Raw genomic sequence first — 27,109 nt, forward strand, 5'->3', positions numbered from 1 at the left:
AGGAAATCCATATTGGAAGGTGTAACTAGGAGTAGCACCACCTACTCAGATTCAATCTAGATACAAAAACTTGAAGCAGAGTTCAGAGTATGAATTGGGAAGGGTTGCTGCCCAAGTGAAATTAAAGCTTAAAACTGCAGTTAATTTGGGAAACCACTTTGAATCTACCCAATTATTTAAATAATGAAGCCCGCCTGGCCCAAAATGCCCAGACAACACAGGAGAAACTTAATGCCCAGATTTGAAGCCTGAGCAAACCTGTTTGGCTTTTCTTTGTATCATAAATCCCTCAATTTTTATACACTATCCTAAATAACAAGTGTATTAAAACTAATACAGAGGAATGTAGAGGGACAACTTGAGGACAACAGTTTCACTTAAGTTCTGAAGAATCAACTAAAAAAGTCAGAGAAACTAATAGTCTATTGTAATTTCCAAGTTTCTATGACTTTAAAACGTCTCAAAAATGAAGATTTCTTGTGGCCTTTTTAAGAGAATTTTATTTGAGTGGTTCTTACAAAGATTGTTGCAATATGAAAGTCATTTGTTTGATAGAAATATCAAGCTGTCTTGTCAAACACACTGAAGTAACCCAAAAATATATTTCAGAGCTCACAGAGCTTAAAAAGAGCAAAGATTATATGCAACCAGACAAAACCTATTTCTGCATTTCCTATTTCTTGCTCAGACTGCTTTGCTTACCAGACTGTCACTAAACATCTTGAGGAAATGCAGGGATCATTTTGTTTGGAATCTTATGACACACCAGAACACATAATATTTACAAAGAAACTTTTACAGATACATTAATTGAAAAGATACCATCCAGAAATGTATTTTTGAAACCTTTTCTTGCCAATTGATCAGAATGCAAGATGACATGTTAAACAGCCCGTTTAGCTGTCTTGAATTTCCATAAACTAGGTATTCCAGAAACCTCTGCTAAACCATTAACCAAATATCAACATTAGTGAAATGTAACTGCTGTGTAAAAAGTTAGGCTTCTGAAACATTAAAAATATTACATCCCTGTCTGCCTTTTTATGTTAAGCACATTTGTTCCCCTACAACTATTCCTATAGATCCTTAATGTAATTTTCTACATGTACATTTAAAAGGCAGAACAAGAGAACAGCTTTGTATACAGTGGGATTTGCTAGTTAGGGAGAATGAGCACACTGCATTCCTGTTAACATTTTTATTTTTCCAAGGTAACAGGAATTGTATACAAATGACAGTAGACCCTTGCCTCTTTATTTTTTATCTAAATAAAAGATAACTCAAGATGAATTCTCAAGAAAGAAAAAAAGCTATGTACATAAAGGACTATCTTTTCCTTCATCGTCTACTTGGAACCAGTAGTTGTGTTGCTGTCATAGAATCAGGGAAGAGGTTGTGATAAGTTGGAAGAGGTACATATGCTGCTGTTATCATTTTACCTGTTGAAAGAAATAGATATGATGATTAGCATCTTCACTTAGACCGTCAAAAAAAAAAAAAAAATCACTCAGAAAAAGGTCAAACTCACCCGCAAACCACCTGCCATGCAATGCATTGACAGCAGCAATGGCTGCAGCAATTGATGGGCACTTCACATACACATTGCCCTAAAATACAACAAAAAATATTTAACGTGCTGTGATATATACAACATGGATACCAATAGGACTATTCAAATTGACTGTACAAAAACAGCTCTATAACCATATAATTGCCCCACTAGCTAATATGTACCTAGAAATTTACTGAAAATAGTTTATTATCCACAAAACTAGCCATGTAACTATCTTCTTTAAGGAAAAACCACAACCCAAGTATGTTTGAAAATTAAACACAAGAAAGTAACAGTTAAAATACCTGAGCTGAATTTTTGTCAACATAAATATGAATAACTCCTCCATGTTTATTACATTCTTCAATCACATCATCTTTAATCTCTGTATCCCATCCAACTTCTTCTTCTCTGTAACAAAGTATTAAGTCCATTAGAACAACTCAAACTGATGAAATGATACAATATATATTCTAATCTATTTTAAAAATCATGGGCCTTTTAAAATGGTTAACTGACATCTTTCAAAAGATACTTATACCAAGTTTATCATCATTTCACAGGATTAGGAACACTATCCTGTTAATACAAATTAAATACTGATACAAACTTCACAGAAAAACTACTAGGTATAAATGGAAAACAAAATGCAAAGTTTTCAACTGAATTCCAACCTTACTAACACATTCAAGGGAAATAGTTATGTGCATAAAAATAACGGCAGTAAAATGACCAGAATTGTAGCAATACTTGAACTATGAAATATGTTGAAACACCCTAAGTAGTAACTTAGACAAGTTACAGATAATTTAAGACCCTTTGAACTCGACCAAAGTAAATTACTTACGTTTGAGGATTAAACATGTTAGAGAGTTGGAAACACTGTGTTGCCAGAGGTTGAACAGAGGCAGCTGCAGCTAATGCTGAAGCTAAAAAAAAAAACACCCAAAAACCAGAAATTAGTTTCATGGAAAATGCATCAGAGTATATCCCTATGAATAAAACAAAACCAAATATAACCACTGGACCCAAGTGAAAATAGGGCCATCAGTTCATTTACTAATTCCCCATATTTGATAATGCTATCAAGTATCAACATATATATCAACATTCTATTTTAAAATGTTGCCAGAAAGCAGAGGCAACTTAGTATTTCAGATAATTGATCTTGAATAAATTGGGAATTTTATCTTTATAAGGGAAATTAAACCTCAAGTGTAGCAAATATTAATTCAGTTAGACAAATATCAATACAGTTCAAGGAAACAGTACTGACTGTTAAGAGTTTATACTCAGGGGGTGATGAAAACACAATCTTTAAAATCCTGACTAAATCTAAATAAAAATTTTGTTAGGTTATCTGCCCATGAATATATAGTCACATATTTTCTTATAAATATACAACCATTATAAGAAAGGATGACATTTAAAAAATAATATACATAAAAATCATCCAAGCATTTAAAGATTATTAAAGATTTAATATCCTGGGACTATAAAATCTACCACAACAAAGTCTCACAGTCTTGAAACACTAAAAAGAGTAACATGTATCTCTAATAGTCACTGTTGAAAATTAAAAAAAACTACTGATACTCATATTTAGGAGCAAATTTAAACCAATATTGGTTTTAATTTTGAAGTGACAGCATTTTCCAAGACATTTGATCCATTGCTTTTACGTGACTTAAAAAACATTACCAGTAACTGATACAGAACTCACCGTAATCATAATATTTGATCAAATTTCATTCCAATACATAACAACAATAAAAAAAGCTACGGATAAAACAGTACATTAGAAATTATGGTACTTGAACAATAACCTGAGAAGTATCAGAAATATTCCATTGAATAAAAATTAGGGCTGTGCATGAATACATCATAAAAATTTCTGGTAGAATAACAACTGCTTTTCACTTCTTTATTTTGATAAACAAATATTTGTCTTTCATAAAACTATGAAAATAAAAATACTGAAATAACTAACGTCAAATTCTACTGGAGAAATTTAAAGATGCAAGTGTGCCTGTATTACAAAAAAAAAAAAAAAAAAAAATGAAGCCCACGGTGTACCTTATCATAAAACAAAGTAGTATGCTTGGAAAAAATACTACAAGGTCATTATAGACTATCAATACTGAAAAATACTAGAAAATGTATGATGCAAATATTCCAGCTCAGCCTAGATGAATGCAGAACACAACGAATTCAGCATAGAAATATATAGCTAAGGAAAATCCACCAATTCTACTTTCAAAAATCTGTTAGGAAAAAAAAAGATTGAATACAATTGTCTCATTTGCCAAAAAAGATACACATTCAATTCCTGACTGTCGAGTAATAAGGATAGACCTTTATAATACAGATTTACTCAGAAGACTTTAAAGTATATCCTGTAAGATTCCAAATTACTGTAACAGAATACTCTATAAAATGGCAGAATTTACTTGATAATAAAGACCAAGAAAAAAACAGGTTATTTATAAACTGTTTCAAACTCTGAAATCTGCATGCAACTTAGTTCTGGATAATCTTCTCATTGCTTGGTACTGTTTATAGTAATGGAGTAACAACAAATGATGCAACGAAATTAAAACTCGCATTCGTTAAAATGATACTAGATAATTCTAAAAAAAAAAAAAAAGATACTAGATAATTCTAAAGATTACATTCAAAATTGGGAGTCAACAGGAAGTTGCATCCTATCAGTGATTTGTTAATGCAAATCACTGGAGTTAAGTTATTCCTGACCTTAAATTCAGACTCCCTGTCTACTTAAATGACAAGTTTCATTGTCTGATATCTATATAAAACTTATAATGAGAACACAAAGATAAGCATACAAAGCTGAAAAAAACTCTAAGTTACAGCAAAAAAAAAAAAAAGGCACAGACATTTACCATCTTTATCCATGTAACTCTAATGATGCATATTAGGCCTTCTTTGTATGAATTACCAGATAGCTTATGGTTAATGACACTGTATGTCATTCTGACAAAATTGGGCCAAAAAGACAAACTACAATAATAATGATATATGTATACACACAACTATGTCTTATACTACATTTATATATCCACTTTAAAAACAAACGAACAACAAAAAAAACAAATAAAAAACTCAACTCACCTTCAGTCTGTTGGGAAAGTCTTGTTTGCAAATCTATAACAAAAGAGAATTCTACAGCTCAGTGCAGGAACAATGAAGAGCCTCAACTAACAGGGTAAATGTCAGGAGAGCATTAATAAAAGAGGACTATGGTAGCAGGGTTTATCAAAACGAACTTATAGTAAAACCTGGCAGCCAAACCTCCTTCCCCATTCCTCATTGACAAGGCTTTGGGGCCTTTTTCTTTTCCTCCTATCCTAGGAAACTTACTTATGCCTTTCTCTTCCTAGTCCTATAACTCTTTCACATCTCAATGGATTCCACTATACTACTATTCATTTGGGAATAATGGGAAATGGGGAAAGGGAAGCACACCGGTCAGAAAATGCATGAAAACCCTGATCTTGAGAATTCAATTCCAAGTACTTGGGTTATTCAACTTTTTATTATTCTATCAGTGTCGGTAAGCATTTTACATTTAAAAGTTACTAGTAAAAGAATAAATACTGCAACAGTAAATGTCAAACACTGTCAATAAGTAGTGACACTACTCTAACCATATGTATATACTATTTTTTAAGTCCTTTAAGTTTTAAATTGTCATGTCCAGCCCAGAAGGTGATAGTTTTGTTAGGCCTGGTTTCCTAGCCTATTTTGAAAATTTAATGAGGCATGAATGAAATCTAGTTAGATTTACTATAATCTATGTATTACTAGAAAAATTTAAGCATCTAGTCTCTATTAAAAATGAACATAATAGTGATTTCTAATATAGTTTTCTCATATATAATCATTAAAATTCTACATGAGAAGGCAAATTAAGAGAAAGCTGCAGCTTTCTTAATTTCAAATGAAAACAGAAATATGAATAGTAAACAGAATGTCATAGTATTTAAGCTATCTTTTTAAGTTTAAAATAATACAACAAAGAAATTGGATTCCGTTACCTAATTTTCAATAACATGTGACTCAGTTGCATACTTTATTACTATCTGGGTTTCTTGCTGAGTATAGAAAATCATAAAACATGGGCAAAAATGAAAAGGGATCAGCAGCCCAAGTCATACAGGGATGTAAGAATACCTGGGTCCTAGGTGCTCAAAATTGGCATCTCAGGGAGTTGAAGAAATGTAACTGGTGTATACTGAAGGAACTTGAAGATATGACCATAGGAATAAACTTTAAATTTTAACACAATTTGTTTTTTTTCCTAAAATGGGAAAAAATGTATAAGCATCAGAAATCCATGCTATATTAAGTGTATATAAATCAAAATTTCAAAAATGATTCTTCAGGTCATTTGTAACCAGTTAGGAAACAAAGCATGGGTTTCATAAAGATAAGAACTTATCTTAGAAAATAGCTATTATACTTTCAGAACAAAAGACACGTTGATATAGGGATGGGCCACTCTTGGGTTTCAAAAAACAGCTTTAAAGAACTTAGGAGACCAAGGCCCTCAAATACATTAACATTCAGCGACTTAATACCGAATGTGTACAATTTTAATGACAGTCAAGAGAAATATACCCAGTTATGCAAATATGTGATTACTAATTCAGAATAGCAATTTATTGGAAGTTCTAAGAAAACAGACTCATCTATCAATGAACAATGGGCTTCCCTAGTGGCTCAGCCGATAAAGAATCCGCCTGCAATGCGGGACACCTGGGTTCAATCCCCAGATTGGGACGATCCCCTGGAGGAGGGCATGGCAACCCACTCCAGTATTTTTGCCTGGAAAATCTCATGAACAGAGAAGCCTGGCAGGCTATATACAGTCCATGGGGTCACAAAGAGTTGGACATGACTGAGCAACTCATTAAGTACAGCACATCAATAAATAATAAAAAGTGGGGGGAAAAAGTGGGAATATAACAAATAGGTAACTATGTGGCTATTTTTTAAGCAACCCATATGGATGTTTAGCATTATCAGCCTTAATGTAAACTACACAATAAATGTGCCCAGGCAAGTGTAATCATTCTTCATTCACCAGAAGAAAGAACTGAGGGAAGTAACGTCCACAACACAGAGAATCTATAATTCGGCAAAGATACTGTTAACAAACCAAATCAATATACTTGATACAGCACCCAGGATATAAGGTAAGATTGTTTAAAAAATGAATTGTGTGTCTTTGTATTAAATCCCTAAAGGTATCAGCCTCTATCGAAAAACCAAGACTATGGTAAATCATCAAGCATTTTTCTAAATTATTCAAATGACCTAACAATGGGAAGCAATAGGAGGACACATGTTTTCAGAAAACAGTAACTGAAAACCAGAGACTACGATGTATTTCTGCAGTGATGGGTTTATTTAGTATCTTCAATTACACTAGGTGGCATTCAATAACTACGTGTTCACTATGAAGAAATGAAATGACTAATACTTGTTCAAAAAGTCAAACCAAAACAATACAGAAAAACCTGGAGTCACCAAATGACTCTTAATTACAGAAATGCTTAATAGTTGCAATTTTTCTTATGTGGATACACTAGCATGGTTGTTTATAAAGAACTTTACCTATCGGATTTCAAAATTTAAGTCAGTTTGAGAGGAACCATGAGATGCTGAAGAGAAAACAAGCTCTCAAATATTCAACTAAAAAAAGGAAAACACAGAAGCGCCCACAATAAATAATAATATAGAGGCAGAAATAATCTTGTCTCCTTTAATTAATGGGTTTTCAATTGAAACGGAAATCATGAAGCAACGACATGGAACTTTCCCTATATTCAGATGTGGTACCACGATCCTATATATTTTACATATTGACAGAGTCTCACTTTATAGCTAGATAAGATCATAGGACCAATGTGTAACTGAAAATGACCATACTTTCTTAGATTAGTGTTTGTCATCTGAAGTCCAATACAATGGTTTACTCTCATATATTCTGCAAGCAAGTCTTCTAACATTAAAATTTAATGTTATCTTAGCTAATAGATTTGGGTTAATTTCAAGTAACTGAGCCACAAAAAGACAAAAAACAAAGTGTTCATAAACTAAGCCCATTGTTACATAATTGTAACAAACTATCAACTCCCTTTTCCTTCCCCTCACCTCCCTAGGAACTTCATTCTATAAGTCAAAATCTCAAAATACAGTTGGCCTTCACATTTAAGGAATTAGAGACACCAACCATCTGAGTAACTTAAAATACATATGTAACTTTTATTTGGCTCTCCATATCCTTGGTCCTTCCAAAATCATGCTTTTAACCACCATAAATCATATGGTACAGTAGTACTTACTATTGAAAATAAAGGCACATGTCTAAATAACCCTTGCAGTTCAAACCTGTGTTGTTCAAGGGTCAATTGTAGTTATGTTCTAATTAGAAAAGCGGTTTTTTCTGCACTCAATTATTTAAAATAAAGCTTTATTTAAAGGCCTTTAAAATAAAACTTTCTAATCTCAAACATTATAAAACATTTTTCCTTTGAAACAATAGGAGCTTTCTGGTTTTCAACAAAAGTGATACATTTAAAGATTTAACAATTTACATCACTTTCTACTAAAAACAAACTGGTATGCAGGGTTCAATAATACCCTGACATTTGATTATGATCAGTAGCTAAGTCTGTCCTATATCACCGTTTCCTTACATTAACTCTTGAAATTTCTAAGTTAAAAAAGTACTTGATGAATTGAATTCTCAGTAAGTCCTTTTAAATGCAAAAATTTGGAAAATTTTCGAATTAGGTGAAAAAAAACAATGATTTCAAATAGAAAAGATTCAATTCCTACCTGCCACAGCACCAAATGCCAAAGAGCCACTCATTTGCAAAGCTTGCTGTGCTGCTGGCGGGATCTGCAAACCTGTACCTGTAAAAGAATAGGTCTTAATGTTCCTGCTTCGTTAAGAGTGGGAAAATCCTAGTTTTCTGATTGCTTAATACCAAAGTCAATTTTTAAAAATTACAGTGGCCCTTTGGTAGCCAGGTGGGTAAGAATGTTTCCAGGATCCCGTTGGTTGTCAAACTCCACAAATGCTGAAATCCCATATTTAAAGAGCTGTGGTACAGTTTGCCCTCCGTACTCAAGGATACTGAACCTACAGATACAGAAGGCCAACTGTACAAGCAGGACATAGAGTAAACGCTGCAACTAAAGTAGAAGGGTATTAATTATTATAAAACACAAAAGGAATCCTGTAACGTGTTGTGGCATTCAAAAAGCACCATCATAAAGTAGATTCTTAGAACTTTAGAACTTAAAGGCAAAGGATTTTGCCTATGAAACCATGTGTGCTGCTCAATGAAAACAGTCAACCTCAAAATAAGAAAAAATCATTTTCCATTTGTTTGCATGCTTTTCCAGTTGTTTGCACAGTTATGGTTCTCGTTACTATATTCACAACAGTAGGATAAACTTACCCTCTGCAAGTCTTGCCATTAACTGGAGACGACCAGTTGTTCCCAAGTCAATTCCAGTCCTTTCCAGTTCATCACTGTCCAAAAATGAGCTAGCACTGGAAGCATCAGTACGTTCAGTAACATGACCAACTTTCATGGGCCTTCCTGCTAGCTCAAATCCATTAAGTTGTTCCAAAGCTTTCTTGGCACATTCTGAATCAGAAAACTATACAATTGAGAGGGGGATAAAAGGTAATTACTTATATGCAAGGCAAAGAAACCTCAACTTATTAATCTAGTATATTCAATAATTACATCTGGAAGGATGATAAGAGTAACAAGCTCAGGCTTGTCACATAATGTAATCAATGTAACCTAAATGTAAACTAAAGCAATCAATGCAACAGATTGCTATCTGTTGTACAGAACAGGTTTAAATTTTACTTGAATTTGGATAAGATCCAATTGTAATTTCCTGATAAAATCTGGGATCTATTTTTAAAACTTTATCTATAAAGGTGGCAACGGTGACAAGTATTTATATTTTAAACTAAAAATGTGTTTCCAGTACTTTCCAGGGATAAATGATAATTTGAAAAATTGCTATCATGTAATTGGACTGCAAATGTACAAAACTAAATGAACTAACTACAAGTACAAGTTTACTTTTAAAAGGACACCTCTATTCACAATTATTCCAGCTGCCACTTCATACCCTATCAAGGACAGGGTTTCAATGGTCAGCTACTTAAGGAAATTCTGGTCATGGTATGTCAAACCATATTATGTCTATATTAAAGAGTAAAAATGAATTCCAAAAGACTTTAATGCAACTAACATCTTGGGTCACACTAGTCAAACTGAAGAAGTGACTGCCTTCAATTACATGAGGAGTTGGCTAAACAAACTGTCCATAAACAAGAAGATAGCAAAGTACTTGGAAGTTCTGCATTTGAGAAGATATTTTCAACTACTAAAAATTGGCCACTAACAGCAAACTAATTTAAACCACTTGAAAATAGTAACTTTATCCCTTCCCCACTATGAATAACTAATCAAGTTTTACACTTTGCTACTCAGATAAAAAAAAAGTTCAAGTCATTATGTTAATCATGGTTAACTGCTTACCGTAATAAATCCATATCCCTTGGATCGACCTGTTTCACTATCCATCATGAGCTGGATACTTTCAATCTAAAAATGAAAACCATAATTATTATTTATGCAAGTGAAAAGGAGGAGCAAAAAATTTCTTAAAGTACAATTTTAAAATGTCTCCCCTGAAAGAAATCGAAAACATAAAAATCCCTCATGCCCAGAATATCTTCTTTCCAGAGGCCTGGGAACATACTAAGCAGGGGAACAACCTTTAATCTTTCCTAGGAAAAAACACAATCTGAAATTCTTTGGAGAATATGTTAAAAAACCAAATCAACATGTTTCCTTCACATTATGCTAAAATATACCAAACATTAATATGCAATTATGCCAGACATAATGGACTGCCACAAATGTTGGAATAATTAAAAATAACAACTGGATGCGGTTGATAGTTTGTACAACTCTGTGCATCTGCTACATAGTGACTATGCACCTTAAATGAGGGAACTGTGTTATTACAAAGGAAGGAACTGTAGTTACATCACAATATTGCAACAAAGCAAGCCACACAGAGGAAGCATGAAAACTTAAAAATCAACAGCCAAATGTTCTCATTATTAACACTTAAAATAATTTAGGGTTTCCCAATTTAGGCCTTACCTGGTCTCAGGTGGCAAAAAACGGGCCTGCAATGCAGGAGACCAGGGCTCCACCTAGGTCAGGAAGATCTCCCAGAGAAGGAAATGGCTACCCACTCCAGTATTCTTGCCTGGAGAATCCCATGGCTAGAGTAGCCTGGCAGGCTACAGTCCATGGAGTCGCAGGGAGTCAGACACAACTAAGTGACTAACACTTTCTCTATTTTTTCCCAAAACAATTTAACAAAGGAGTTGAGTGGGATAGCAAAAGAAAACAATGAACTATATATCCAAAAGCAATAAAGATTAAGTAGTGGATAAAGTACAACAGGAACTGAGATTTTTATTCATGGCCACACAAAAAGTTTAATCCAGAGCAGCCAGGTAGTTCAGTGATAAAGAATCCACCTGCCAAATAAGAGAGGTGGGTTCAATTCCTGGGTTGGGAAGATCCCTTGGAGAAAGAAATGGCAACCCACTCCAGTATTTTTGTCTGGGAAATTCCACGCACAGAGAGGAGCCTGGTGGGCTACAGTCTATGGGGTCGCAAACAGTCAGACACAACTTAGCCACTAATCCTCCTCCACCACCACACCAGCCTACTGATAACATTTATTCTAAACATTCTTCTAAAATGAGAACTACACTTATCCTGGTGATTATTTTGATAAATATATAGAAATATCAAAAAAGTCTATGCTGTGTACCAGGAAAATAGTGTTGCAGTTTAACTGTACTTCAAAAACAAACTCATGGAAAAATAACATTACATTTGCGGCTAACAGAGGTATGAGTGGAGAAGAGTTAGACTGAAGTAGTCATAAGGTACAAACTTCCAGTTTTAAGTTCTAGAAATGCAATGTCTAGAACTTACACAGCTATATTTTTATTTACACATATTTACACAGCTATATGTCATAAACTAAGGCTCCAAGAGTAAAGCTTAGAGTAAGGAGAGTAAGGCTTAGAGTTCTCATCACAAGAGAAAAAACTTTATCTATTTCTTTAATAATGTATCTGGATGAGATGATAGATGTTCACTGCACCTATTACAGTACTAATTTCATGATGTAAGTCAAACTATTGCATTTACAGCTGAAGCTTATATAGTGCTATGCTAAAATTATATTACACACTCCTAAACTTTCAGTAAGAAAAGTATCCCAAAATAAACCAAGGGGGGGAAACCCTCTTGCTCCAATGTACAGTACATTTTATCATTCAGGTTGACTTTTAAAAAATTCTAATAGAACCACTCCCTCCCATCTTAACATTAGTGTCTTAGAAACATCACAAAGCAGATAAATTATGCAGCTACATTTGTTTCAAGAACCTATTTAGGATCCATTTAAAAACTTGAGACTTACCCTTCCAAATGGCTCAAAAATCCCTCGAAGCATATCTTCAGTTATGTTAAAATGTAATGAGCCCACATAAAGCCTCATAGGTCCAGCACTTCCCTTTTGTAGATTGTTTGCCATTGCTGCAGCTCTGTTTTTTTCTGCCTACAAGTTAGATAAGACAAAATGCACATCAATTTACAATGAGTAAGTACCGTTTTCAACATAGTAAATCCCACACACATCTTAGCTTTGCTTAATTACAACTGATATCAAATTATGCTAAGTGTTACTTCACACATAAAAGGACAAATATTGTATGATTCCACCTCATATGCTTGTCAGTACTGACACTGACTGAATGGTACACCTAAAATGGTTCCAAAGCCAAATTTTTAAATTAAAATTTTAGATTTTACTGTATTTTCCAGTAAAAAAAAAAAAATTTTAGATTTAAGAGCATATATAAAACTGATAAAGCAGCATCCTGGTATCAGATGTAGTAAATGTAGAAATTTAAGATTACTTCCTGGAACTAAATATACTCATTCACTAAAATGTGTTCTCAAGATCACTGTTACTCAATATACAGTATACCAACTGGCTATCCATCTTAAAGAACTTCTGCAATATAAATCAAACTAAACCATTCAGTTTAGCAGTCATTTTTCTCCTATCAAGTCCTTCTCAAACTAAACAGTTCTCAATTTACATTCTAACACAAACTCTAACAAACTGGGGCACCACAGGAGGTTAAAAAAATGAATTCAAAACCTCATTTATAAATTTGATTCTTCTCAGCCTTCGCCAGGACAAAGTACACACTATTATAAGGTTTGTCCTCCGTCACATGAAATGAATTGAACAATGATACCCACAGCCTGCTCCTTAACAATTATTTACCATCTGAGCCACCAAGGAAGCCCTGGGCTCCTACTGTTTACCTATAATCAAATGGTACTCAACAATGTTACATAATCCTAAAACATTAGATAGATGGTAGTAACTTGACCAAATTTTGAGTTTAACAGTGAAAACTGCAATTTCACTTCAGACTCGGTTAAATCCTGTGCCTAACTATAAAGTATTAAAAGCTTTTGGTGAGCAACCAGATTTTTCAGAAGTTATGTGAAGTACTTATTTCTGGGGTCTGAAAAGGAATGAGCATAACTATACCGTTATCTCATATTGCTCAGAAAATATTTTTAAAATCCTTGGGAATTCCCTGGCGGTACAGTAGTTAGGATTTGGGTGTTTTCATTGCCATGGCCCAGGTTCAATCCCTGGTTGGGGAATGTAGATTCCACAAACCATGCAATGAGACCAAAAAAAGATCTTTAAGATCTATATTCTCCATTTTAAAAAGCTAAGTTATCTGGTAGTCACAGAAACTAACTTGTTTCTTAGTATAAATAGGTACTGATGATAAATCCTAAAAGTATTTCCATATTAGATACTCAGTAGTGGAGAAGGCAATGGCACCCCACTCCAGTACTCTTGCCTGGAAAATCCCATGGACGGAGGAGCCTGGTAGGCTGCAGTCCATGGGGTCGCTAAGAGTCGGACATGACTGAGCGACTTCACTTTCACTTTTCACTTGCCTGCATTGGAGAAGGAAATGGCAACCCACTCCAGTGTTCTTGCCTGGAGAATCCCAGGGACAGAGGAGCCTGATGGGCTGCCGTCTATGGGGTCGCACAGACTCGGATACAACTGAAGTGACTTAGCAGCAGCAGCAATGTATTTCAATTTTTCCATATCTAAATGAACTAAAATATTAACCCTAATTTCATTTTTCCAAACGCAACACTCAATCATTGTGAAGAATCAGCAAAGAGAAATTACATTATAACTTGGATTATCTTAAAAAACATTTTCTAAATTAGTCTGAAACATCTTACTTTCAAATGTTAGAATTTCATAAAAATTGTGAAAATATATTAAAAATGTGAAAAACATTCCATTAGAAAGAGGAAAACATGTGCTTAGATGCCTCTATCCCCAAGTCATCACAAATCAATAAAATTCTAAAACAAGTTCAATTCTTCAGCATGAAATAAATATTTACAACTTATATTAAGACAGAAAAAGAGAATTGTGAGAATACAAATACATCAAAGGAATCAGCTTTTTTTTGTTTTTAAAAGCTGTCCTGAGAACATCTAATTCAAGGTAGTAAGAGGTGATTTTATAAGGCTCAAGGCACTACAACACTAAGCAACAGCAGGTTTCTAGCACTATCAATGCTCGAATTCTTAAATAGGAAGTTACCTGTGATGCTTGTACTATGATTGGCACTCCTAAAACCCGCTGACCAGTTAATCCTATTGCTAGAGGCACTGAGCTAACATCAACAAACTCCACATAAGCAATTCCTTTGGAACGTCTTGAATTTCTGTCAGAAATCATCCTCACATCACGAACCTAAAAAGAAAACACACACTTAACACAGGGTTCTGTTTATGCAACCATTCACAATTAAGTATAATCATTTCAAAAGACAAGAGGCACATAAACAATATTATGAAGCAAGCAATTAAAAAGAGGCAAATTCGTAGGTTCAATTCATTTATCAAAATACATCAATTTCTAAAAATAAACATAAATTCCCTAACTAAATTCCACCAAACACATTTGGTTTAGATTTTTTTCTCATTTCATCTGTCACACTGACAATTATTAAACTGTGGCTTGCAACTTCTACTTAAATTAGCTCCATAGATAAGCTTAGATTACCTTCCCAACTGTAGAGAAAAACTCTTCCAAATCCCTTGGCCGAATTCTTGCTGCCAGCTGCATGCAGAAAACAGTCCTTGCATCTCTTTCCTCAGGAGTGAGATTATCAATAGGCTCCCTAACAGGAATAAAAAGTATAGAATTAACTTTATAACGTCTTTCAAAGTAACATTTAATACCTATTTTTAGTAAACAGAATAAACTTTCCTGAAACCAGTCTGTCACTACCCCCAAGCCCATTTTCACTACAATATATAAAAAATGCTCATAAAATAATTCAATGTGACCCAAACGCCTTCAACATGAGTTTCTAAAGTTTCTTCTGATACTATCTTACATTATCAGAACCAAAGTCCATTGGTCTTTCAATCTTACAAATGTTATTCTCTCCAGCATAATAAACAGCCAATCAGAAGCCAAAGAGTTTGACATTCACAATTAATAACCCGACTAGACACAAATGTTTAACTGGTCCAAACTAGCAGAAAGGATGTTTCCCCAAAAAGAAATCATAAAATAAAACTAAGTTTCATAATCACAAACAATAACTTGAAAGTAAACCCCAAATGATGAAAACTACTTTGACTCTATGAGTTGGACAATAAAGAAAGCTGAGCGCTTAAGAATTGATGCTTTTGAACTGTGGTGTTGGAGAAGACTCTTCAAAGTCCCTTGGACTCCAAGATCAAAGATTCAATCCCAATGGAAATCAGTCCTGAATACTCATTAACTGACGCTGAAGCTCTAACACTTTGGCCACCTGATGCAAAGAACTGACTCACTGGAAATGACCCTGATTCTGGGAAAGCTTGAAGGTGGGAGAAGGGGATGACAGAGGATAAGATGGTTGGATGGCATCACAGACTCTGGATGGCATCACAGACTCGATGGACATGAGTTCGAGCAAGCTCCAGAGTTGTTGATGGACAGGGAAGCCTGGTGTGCTGCAGTCCATGGGGTCGCAAAGAGTCGAACACAGCTGAGTGGCTGAACTGAACTGATTTTGACTCTTAAGAATTTTATTTCACCAACTCAGATAATCATAAAGAATAGCGAGGTAGCTGTTTACTAGATTAGATTGGTCTTACTAAGACTACAAATTCAGTAACTGAAAAAAACACTTATACTTCTTATAGCATAGAGACACTAACAATGAGCAAATCAAAAGTAAAAAGCAGGAGGTATGGAGACAAGTAACAGTGGGATTTAATTTACTCATATTTACAAATGTTTATACTTCTAAATTGACTGAGCAAACTTAAATGCCCAATAAGTGAGAAAAGAACATAGTAGATGAAATTTAACATCATGAAAGTCAAAGAAAAATAACAATGTCCACTACTAAAACTATTATAAAATTTCACTATGATTAAGGTTTTAATCCTTAAAAATATAAACATAAATATGCTCTTTCTTAACCATGTTCTGACATTCTCAGGAAGTATTTTTGAAACACTCCACCTACAAACCTCAGGTACATCCCTTGGGAAATCTGCAGTTATTTTAAACCTATTACTATAAAACAGAGATACAAAGCCGACTAGATCCAAAGAATGAGAACTAAAAATGAGTCTTCTCACAAGAGAAAACTATTAAAAGAGTAAAAACTCAATATTTGTTACAGAAACCCTTTAAAATCATTATATGCCAAATAACAAGATACTTAGTTAAAAGACACCCTTTAAGGGAAACCAGAAGTAAAAAACAACCCTATCATGTAACAAAATGTTCCTTGAACCAAAATTGTAGATTGCATTAGGTCAGTCAAGAAAAATACCTCACAGAAAGTCAAAAACAGTAAAAAGCACAAGTCAATTCAGTTAAGAGTTTGGAGATTAAACACTTCTCTCATGTAAAGGGAGCCAAATGATAAAACTCATGACTATTTTCACTATTTTCCTACAGGAAGTTATTTCAAAAACTCATTATTTCCAAAGGTAAATCAAGTCTGAAGTTTCCAATAGCTACCATTAAAAAATTTTTAGTTACTATAAAGAGCAATAAAAGCACATGAAATATCTACAATTAAAGTGATCATTTTTGCCCATTCTTCTTAGATACAAGTTACTGAAAACTTTGCAATTCACATTAATAACACTAGGACTGCAAACCAAATAATGATTTAATATGATCCAAGTTAGCAAATGTCATTAAATTTTGCAGTAGCATAAAAGCTAAAAATGCAAAAGAAAAGAAATGGAGACAATTACCTCACAGGGCTCTTGTCTTTTCTGAACGGACTTTTGCTTCGAGAACGTCGTCTGCTGCAAAGTTAAAAAATTTCAAAAGTTACCCAAGCAAGTACACCACATTAGTTCCTTGAAAAACAATTTAAACAATTCAGAAGTATGTTTAAAAACCTTAATTTGATGCTATGAGGCAACCCAATCTTTCCTCGGATGGCACTGTTAAATTTTGGTCCGGAGCTAAAAAGGAAACACAAAATTACACTAGTTACAGGGTTAGGGTCTTGCTAAGATCGCGTTCATGCGCTCTCCAGCAAGTTTAACATTGTTTAGGCTGTTTGTTTTCCACCTCAATTATGAAGAGGAAATAAAAGACTTTCTTTTCAACTCTATCCCAGGCAAACTGTTCTTACAGTTATCCATCCTGGACCACTGAGAGGTGCCAAGACCAAAGGTTACAGCCTCAAAATTTTTAATATTCTGAAAATGCTTAAATTTTCAGTCTAGTTTTCTCTGATTACATATTTATGAGTACATTCCTGAGGTTTGGGGGTTGGGGGAAGCACATGTAGTGAAAATTATCCTGAACTTCCCTCACACCAGGAATAAGTATAATTAACAACTTGGTGTGCATCTCTGCAGATCCTTCCTCAGGAATATACATGTTTATATATACATACATATACAATATTCATGTTTTGAGTTAACGTTTTTTGGCCGTGCTGCATGGTTTGTGGGATCATAGTTCCCTGTCCAGGGATTGAATCCAGGCCACAGGCAGTAAAAGTGCACAGTCCTAACTACTGGACTGTCAGGGAATTCCCTTGAGAAGCTTCTTTTAAAAAATAGGGGACTAATTCTTTACATTCAATTCCAATTTTTTCACTTAACAGTTAAGTCTCCAAAACTGCACATAGGCATATTTAAGCATGTCGTAGACTTCAGTTCTTAGTGACAAAACAGTCAGTACTGAAGATGTGAGGGAAGTTCATCAACCCCTCAGGAAAATTTCTTTTCAGAACTTGATTATATTAAAAGTGTGTTTTCAAAGCTTTACTCTGTAATTTGAAACACTTTAAAAAGGCCCAGTATTTTATGGCCCTTTTATTTTGAAAGACCAAACTAACTTAAAAGGTCAGGTCAGATGTCTCTTAGTGCTCATCCTGCTATCCTTTACCAGATGGGTAGCAAAATGAAAATATATGGTGGTCCTCAATTCACACTGAGATTTGTTGTCATGGACTCTACATGTACCTATTACACCCAAGAAGTCCCAAATAAAATTGTATTAAACAGGTCCTTTGCAAATCACACTTAAAGTGACAATTAAGAATATACATTTAGTGGTTAAGTAAGTCTATAAGCTATTTTCTTTCTTTCCCCTTTAATTATAAAAGTTCCAATTACTGCCTTGGTAGTTAAAAATCACCTGAAACCAAACATAAGAACCAAGTCAATTTTAAGTCAGACCAGAATCACAGGCTGACTTTTAAGTATCCATCACGGATGAGAAATAACAGTATTCAGAATTATTAATCTTCCCCAATATTAAGTTCATTCCGGTAAAAAAAGAATGAAGTAAATTTCGATAAACTGGACAAAAAGCAAAGTATTTTCCCAAAAGAGCACTTAAAACAACACTGTGGTCCTTTTTAAACTGTTACAAAGTTTGTAAAATAATCAGCTAAGAGGACCCTGAAGAACAAGGAGTGGAATTCTTTTCATTGAAGAATCAGAATCAGAAGTCTAAGTGTTACTAACTTTATCTGCTTCAAGTAATACCAAAACATTTCATCAATAGCACTAAGTATTGTGGGTGCTTTAATTTACAACCTCTTCTCATTCAAAGCTTATATCAGTAGTTACACCTCCTTCTTAAAAGATGAGAAAACTAAAGCTTAAGAATCCTTTTTAACCAAGTGAAAAAGCCAAGGCTCTGATCGAGGACTCTCTCTGAATTCAATCAAATTCAGTTAAAACTTAATTTTAATATAGTCCAGTGCTTACAACAATATATTTATTAATACGAAAGAACATTATAAAGCACTAGGGACTGTTAAGATTCAATCCCTGCTTAAGAGTTGTAAGGCTCTTTCCAAAGTCATTAGTACAGTTTAGCTTTTTAAAAAATAACTATAATGAAACATTTCCAACTGGTTCAAATAACCACATCCAAATTTCCACAGTGATTTAACCTTCAAGAGCACTTTTACTGCATTCTTGCTATTAAAATACCTTTAAGATGTGTGATGAGCACCCCCCCACGAATATAAAAAAAGCATACACAAAATTCACAATTAGCTTGTCATTTCAGCTGAAAACAGCCAGACAAGATTGCTAACTAATTAAGTACATGACTAATTATATATATTTATAATTTGTATCCAACTGAGTTTTAAATTTTTAAATAATTTATGTTCAGTAAAAAATACTGTTAATAGCTCACAGACTTTAAGCTTTCACATATTTGGCACTACAATATCAAATCTTCTTTTAAAAGCACTTTAGTGCTTTAGTCTAGTTTGGAATGGCACACAGTTAAAATACTTTTAGATGGCAGAAACAGAAAATGTTCTGTATGCCTAGTAAAACCAGTATTATCTGTCCACACACTATTTTTCTACTGGATTTTTTTGATGCCCAAATCCTTATATAATAGTGAGAAATAAAATTCCACAATTCAAATCACTCTGGTTACATTGCTCTGGATACCGAGAGAAATCTCTCAAACCAGTATCATCATAATTATAGTTACATACTAAGGACTTCTGTAGCGGCCTCTGAATCTGCGATCTCGACTTCTTGATCGGCTCCGTCTCCTTTCTTTGCTTCTACTTCGCTTCCTTTCACGGCTTTTGCTCTTTTTCCTTTCTCTATCTCTACTTCGCTTCCGTTCCTTACTTTTGCTTCTTTTTCGTTCATGACTACGACTTCTGCTCTTGCTTTTTTTCCTCCTGAGAAGAAAAAAGTCACCATCATCTTGCTGATTAAAGAATCTGCCAAAATATACTTCCCTTTATGGTCAGAAACATCTTTGTAAAATTATTTTGCTATTTTTCCTATCATACAATGATACATAATAACCACTTATGGAAAAATAATTCCAAGGTAAGGTAAACAACACCCCACCTTTGCCTTCTACTACTGAAAATCAGCAGTCAGCTGATAATAAATCATTTGAGAGAGAGACAGATACTGTAATGATATTTCTTGAGAGTCAGCTATAGCTTTAACAAGGAGAGGACTTGCTGGTAGGTATAAATCCAAATCTGAACTTTTAAACAGGAAGTCCAATCATGTAACTGGCCAACCCAGTATTACTGTAATCCACAAAATATGAAATCAAAGTTAACGACAGAATACTCTTACATCAAGTATTAGTGCTGGATCATACATAAAAATTGTCATTAACCCACTAATTTCTCTTAAGTAAAGCCTATTTTGACCCAATTTGCACATATGAGTATTTTATACTTTCAAAGGGCCATACAAGCATCACTGTTTTGGAGTTCATGGGCAAAATTGTTACATATAACAATAAACGACAAACTAACACAGTAAAATGCACTCTGACACTCCTAGACTTTAATGTGACCATTTCAAATAATTTCTTTTTAAAGTTACAGTGAGTACACCAGATACTGGAGCATGCCATTTTTATGCCAGTTTATAAAGCCTGTGGGATACAATCAACAAGAATCAACACCTTTATAAATCTTTACATTATAAATTTTCAAACTCTGAAAGGTAGAAAAGTCTGTCAGTATTATCTTTTCCTGTTCATTTCTGTATTCCTCACAGCATACCACCCATCTATTTCATACCTCTGTCATCACCTAAATTTTAGAGGTGCCTTCAGATATTTCAATATAAATTGAAAGACATTTCAAATTAAACTTATCCACTTAAAGGTCATTTTGTAGTGGCAAAAAGATTAAACACTGTGACAACTACATCATTTGGAAATTTAACTTAGTCCTTAGCAAAGCAAGCTTAGCACAACGAGCAACTGAAGTCTGCCTCAGAGAACCTGTAAAGCAGGTCATCTTAGAGTGCATTGAAAATAGAAAATGAAGACACCCACCTTCTGGAATCTTGAAACCCACACTCCAATCACAAGGAGATGTAGAGCTTTCCAAGGAGGCAGAAACTTTGTCTAAAATTTCAAGATAATCCACCTGACTGTCAGAAATGTATATGCTAGGTAGCACATGACAGAAAATTAGGCTACACTCATTACTTTTATAGACGTTATCAAAGCAATGCCCAGAAGGGCAACAGATAACATTCCATTTTTGTTACCTAAAAACCTGAAACTATCTCTTAGACTAAAGAATTCTGTGAGATAGCTATCAAAAATCCTAAATATTATCAAGTAGGGGACAAAGTTAACACTCCATCCCTCACAAAAAGGACAAAGATTTGCTCTGCTCATAGATGGCCCACTGCATAGAGGCAGCCAACCTTCCAATTTACCTCTTTTTAGGCAGAAAATTTATTGTGCCAAAGGAAAAGGACTCAAAAATTGAAGAACTAATTTCAACTTAAGGTCTTCCTAGGACTTTTCATAAATGAGCCCCCACGCACATCTGAAGGCAACCCCAGACAGGTAAAAAGACAGCAACATACTAAGACATTCAGAAATATAATCCTCTTTATGAAAGCCCAGACAAAAATTTAAGGGTGCAAGAAAGCAGAATACTTCTCTACAATATAATGAAGCTTCAAAGAACATTTATTAAGTTAACTAAAGAAGGGTTATCAAAATCCATACTAATAGTCAAATCCTGTTACAACTTAAAAGGGACTTTCCAAAGTCTTTAGTGGCAGTGGAATTTTGTACTGAACATCATTGAAGTAAATGGTCCACTGGGCTGGGCCTTTGGACTTTTTGGTTATATGGTCTCTGCTGAAAAGGTGTTTTGCTATAACTGGATTTGACCTCTTCCATGTAAGAAGATCTAAATATTAAATGCAAAGTACTCTGGAAAATAAGAAAAAAAAATAGAAAAGTCATTTATTCCAAAATTTATAGATAATCCACACCACAGTAGCCAATATATTTCAACTGTGTCATTTTTTTCTTTTTTAATCCTTTTTGAGTAATTAATTCCAAAAGAGCTGAATGGATGCTGGTTGAGACTTTGCAGAACTGGTTATACTAATAATACTCCTACGAAGGCAAGCTCAGGTACTTAAAAAGGCATACTTTGAGGTCTTGCCAAGTTCAGGGATATAGCTTTTCAGAAAGACTAAGATAAACAATTTGTGTTAAGCTTATTACCTGAAATCAATTGAGTGTATGTACTGAGAATTATACTGTTTTTTAGAAGAAAACATTTACTAGTCAGTCAACTCTCAATTTCTCAGAATGTGCATTTTCTTACTACCTTAAAACTACATCCCAATACCCAATGGCTTTTAAAGAACAATGAAGTTTCAGAATGAAAAATCTGCCAACGTGGCACCTTCCTTTGGTTAAGAGACTTAATTTATTCACACTAAAGACTAATGCACAGGACACTGTTTTATGATTTATAACTAAACAAAATTTTCTTCTAAATAACTTTCAAATTAATTTGAAAGATTAATTCCCTTCAGGAAAAATAAGGGAGTCAGCTTCAACTGAGTATGAGAAGTCTGACAGAAATAATTTGTACATTTAAAAAGAAACCAGATGACAGTTGAAGTTTTGTAAATATTCTTTCCTTAAAGACTCCTATGGCCAATTAAAGAAAATTGTCCATTCTTCTATTTCGTCTTGTAAGACTTCACACTTTATATAAAAGCCACTAAGCACCAGCCATTGAGAGCTTGATGCTCAATTTTCTGGTAAAAGTTTGGTAGTCTTTAGTTGCAGGAAGATAACAGGTAAAGATGGTATTAGTAACAAGACATCTAAAGATGGTACAACAAAGAAAGCATGTGCACTACCAATGTCTTCATTATAGATGAGATCTTTATTGGTCCACTAGGCATGTTATCTAGAGACTGGATAATTTCAATTTATATAGATACCCCTTCCTACCTTTTAATTGCAGAATTGCAAATCAGAACTGTTAATTAGGAAACATACTTTGGTAAAAAGTATAAAATTAAAGGACACTAAACCATGCAATGATTGGTTGGCTGACTGCCTCAAACAATTCAAGACTAAACCCAACTCAATACCCATAACATGTGATTAGTGAAGAGAGATAACAGACTCCCACCCATGCAGAAAAAATACAGGAAATATCCTACAAATTTTACCATTTTTATCAATTCCTACAATACTCTAGAGGGTAAGAATACTGGTGCAGCAAAGCCTGAACAATCCAGTCTAGACAATCTCAACCATTTTATGAAATTTTATTAACCTACCTTACAAACTTCTTGTGAGATACTGAGGTGGTATACTATGAAACACTTTGAGCTCTTGGAAGAGCCAAAAAGAATCAAGTAAGTGACTCACATTACCATCATTTTTTGTTACGTATTATGAGGTCATGAATGTAACAAAACATTTGAGTATGACATCACAAAAATAATAAAACATCTTAATGCTTATGATATAGAACATGTGATGCTAACATCATTTACTTCAGAGCTAAAGAAAACTCAATAGGATCAAATCTTATAAAGTGCATTTGGTTTATACTATTATTTAAACTTCTTTCACACTGTATTCTGTACTCATCTGTCACTGAGTTCCTATTAAGGGTTAGTTATTTGCACAAATAACATGCATAATTTTCTGAAATTCCATTCTATTAACTCGATCGGAGTTTAAAAAGCTTAAGACAATGAAAGCCATGTAAGAACATTAAGATTAAGAAGTACTAAAGTATGCTGTAACATTATTACAGAAAGAATCTTAAAACATCAAGGAGCATGAATAATTCATAGCTCTGACTCCTTCAGTAATTTAGGGCAAAATACATTTCTCACAGTTATCACCTTCTTTCTAACACATCTTCAGTGGATATAATAGCTTTATTGATGACATTAAGTAATAAATATTAAGCCAAAGTTAACGAATTTTAGACAAGTTCGAATATAAGAACTCCTCCAGATTGTCATGGATGGACTTGGAGGGGAAGATGTCCAATGACACCAATTCCTGAAATCTAAGGAAAGAGTCCATAGTTTTACATCCTCAAATAGTCTCTTCCCAAAAGAACCCACTTTTCTAAAACAGGCAAAGAAAAGCTTCAGGAGAGAACGCTTTAACCACAGGGGTACAACTTAAAAGTCTCAATCATGTAAAGCACCTCCCCCCCAACCCAGGTCCCTTCTTGAAACTTACTTTTTGCTACGTTCTTCATGGCCGTTAGCACTGCTCAACTTGTTCTCATCCTAAGCAGGGTTGATAGAAGAACATCATGAGGACGAAGTGGTAACATTTCAAGTTGTCAAAGGGTAAAGGGAATAGGAATAAGAAAATACAAAACAATTTTAAAACTAATTACTTATTTACAGTTTAACATGGAAGGCTATAAAAAAATTTAGATGGATGTATGTTTAACCACTTTGTTGCTTACAAATTAAGTCATCAAGATACAAAAATAAAGATGCATATTAACATGTTAAATTTTCTTATATAGTTAGATATTAAGTTATCCAGATTTACAGTGTTGAAGTGGTTAAATAGAATTTCTATAAAACATGAATGAAGTCCTGTTTTGAGTTTTATTCCATGTGCTATGGCCCCTTTGATCAGTACCATGGCTCTATTTCTGCCTAAGCCCCAAGTGGCCATGCTAGCAGCCAGCCACTATCGATTTCCTGTGACCGATGCCATTCCTGAGATCTTCGCCCATTTCCGTTGGAGGGTTGGGACTGTAAGAGCTTGATGCCACCTCTGTCACACATCTCGCCCTGAAGCAAACAGGGATTCACACTGCTTTAGTAATGTTGACTCCCAAGAACCCAAGAAAGTCAATTAATAATCCACCAGTCCTACTTCCATACCTGTTCACATGGAATTACATCCATGTTAAACTAAGACAGAATCTTAACATTAAAATAGAAAGTAGAGCTTCAAGAGTCTAAGTATTACAAACTAAGTACACTATTCAAAGCTTTAAAGAATTCATCCAAATTGGTACCACATGGTCGAGCTATACACTCCAAAACAAATGTATTATTTTTAAAAGGTTTAGCGAAATGTTTATTTTCAAGTTTGATCACATCAGCTAAAGGAGTATAGAGTATAAGTGCTAACTTACAAAGCTTACAGTTTGTGACATCAGTGATAACGCATGCATACTGCTATTTTCACCACCAACTGGTGGTGAAAGAATGAAAAGACACTTTACTTTTACTGTGATACTGAAATGGATCTACGTTATTAGCAAAAATAACTCCTTTGTAGTTTTTAGTGTGAAATATTATGGCAGGGACGAATTAAAAATAAAACAATATGGAGAACAGTTAAACAGTCATCAAGTGACTCTAAGTTGTGATATTGCCTCTTTTGCTTTAAATTTTTTCTGTTCAGGGATCCAAGAATTTTAGTAATTTTTAACTGAGCAGCAGATCATCACCTGCCTGTTTTAATATTTACTATCACCAGTCTTATGTATAGGATAAATTTTAAATCTCACCCATTTCTTCTTGTAAGACTTGTCTTATTTAAAGATTTACTTGCCACAGACTGGTTATGCTTGGTTATTCTTGGACCCCTGCTGTTTTCCCAAACCACTACATTCACCTTTTTGCTATACCAAACTGGAGCTGGTAATTCTTAGTTGAGTCATTTTACCTAGGGGACCACGGTACAGCGATAAGTCACTCAATTACTACCTTATGATTGACAGTTCACACTGGAATCAAAGGTGAATTCATGGGAGTAGAGGTGAGATATCGTTAGGCAAGTCTACAAAGAGAGATAGATGGGCATTTATTCATCACGCTGAAGTGAAACTACTGCACAATATTATTACATCAATAGCATATATTTACTTTTGTAAGTTACATGTAATGCATCTCTGATAAGGTAAATCAAGAGGGCTCCGGGGAGGTTAGTTTACATTTCAGCAGTAGTTTCGTGAATAATGCTAAATTAAGAAATAGATAAACCTCACCGACTTGTTTTTTCTCACCTTCTTGTAAGGAGCCTCAAGCATTGCTTCAATATCAATATCGTCTGCCATTTTCTCTAAACGACTAGGTAAAAAGCAAGAATGAAAATTTGGTGAGTAAACAATTTTAAATTGTGCTAAATTTCCTTTTTACCGGACATATTCCAAAACCTCAAAGAGGTGCCACAGAATGACTAAAGCGGGACCACTTTAGTAGGCTTGGAAATTAATCTAAAATGTCCCCAACATCAAACACGCTAGACAGATTAGGTACTGTATTTTTAAAAAGCCTACAGCGCCTCAAAAAACAGAACCCAAGAATCTCGAGCCAAAGCGCCGCTTTCGCGCAAAACCCCGCGCTGCCATTTTAGGGGCAAAGGGAAACTCCCTCGGCTGGGAGGGGTTGTGTGCCAAGGCAGCGTTCGGCTGGCGCCATGTTGGGAGGTCGCGGTCGGCCCGGGCCTCGAAGGGACAGGTCGCCATCCGCCCGAAGCCTCTCTCGAGCCCACGCCACCCGAAAACCCTGAAAAATATTCGGCCGGAAAAGGGCGCGGTCGTCGAAAAGACGACGATTTTTAAAAAACCTCCCCCCACCCACCCCCAACCCGGGCGCTTAAAATCGCCTAAAGAGTGCCCCTCAATCCAGAAAAGAACCAAACCTCAAAAAAGCCCTGAAAATACGCGGGTCCGCGATGCCTCCTCACCTGTGCGGGCTTTCCGGGTCCTTGCGGTGCTCGTGTTCAGAAAAAGGGGGGCTGTGGCTGCCGCCGCTGTTGCTACTGTTAAGCCGCTAGGCCCAGGCCGCGGTACCACCCAGCCCGAATTTCGGGCTCAGAGAGCGGACAGGCCCAAGCGAATCTAAAAGAGACAATGGGATTAGAGGAGCCCGCGCGGGAGTTCAGGACGGCGGCTTCGGCGGCTCAGGATCCACCCCTGCGACAGTGTCGGCAAGCTCTCTGAAATGGCGGCCGCAGCTTCCCCGTACTCACAGTCACCAACACACATACACACACACA

General features: G+C 34.9%; 1 protein-coding gene across 6 annotated transcripts; it reads right to left on the reverse strand.

Moving 5' to 3' along the window:
* Nucleotides 1-1,183: 1,183 nt before the first annotated feature.
* Nucleotides 1,184-27,109, reverse strand: RBM39 (RNA binding motif protein 39). Of its 6 annotated transcripts, none has more exons than XM_070381650.1 (18): nt 26,798-27,108; nt 26,115-26,178; nt 24,317-24,366; nt 21,109-21,184; nt 19,788-19,979; nt 17,203-17,268; nt 17,053-17,106; nt 14,843-14,960; nt 14,378-14,530; nt 12,134-12,271; nt 10,156-10,221; nt 9,049-9,253; nt 8,420-8,497; nt 4,685-4,735; nt 2,400-2,481; nt 1,858-1,963; nt 1,529-1,607; nt 1,184-1,439 (listed from the first exon to the last, which is right to left on the reverse strand). In XM_070381650.1, the coding sequence occupies exons 3-18, from the start codon at nt 24,333-24,335 to the stop codon at nt 1,339-1,341; spliced, it is 1,584 nt and encodes a 527-aa protein (XP_070237751.1). In that variant the 5' UTR covers nt 24,336-24,366; nt 26,115-26,178; nt 26,798-27,108; the 3' UTR covers nt 1,184-1,338. The 6 variants fall into 6 exon arrangements, with proteins under 6 accessions (XP_070237751.1, XP_070237752.1, XP_070237753.1 ...); XM_070381651.1 differs by lacking the exon at nt 26,798-27,108 and adding an exon at nt 25,816-25,888; XM_070381652.1 differs by lacking the exon at nt 21,109-21,184 and having other exon boundaries at nt 4,685-4,717; nt 19,788-19,982; nt 26,798-27,109.

Source organism: Bos mutus, chromosome 13 (genome assembly GCF_027580195.1).
Source record: "Bos mutus isolate GX-2022 chromosome 13, NWIPB_WYAK_1.1, whole genome shotgun sequence".
NCBI lineage: Eukaryota > Metazoa > Chordata > Mammalia > Artiodactyla > Bovidae > Bos > Bos mutus.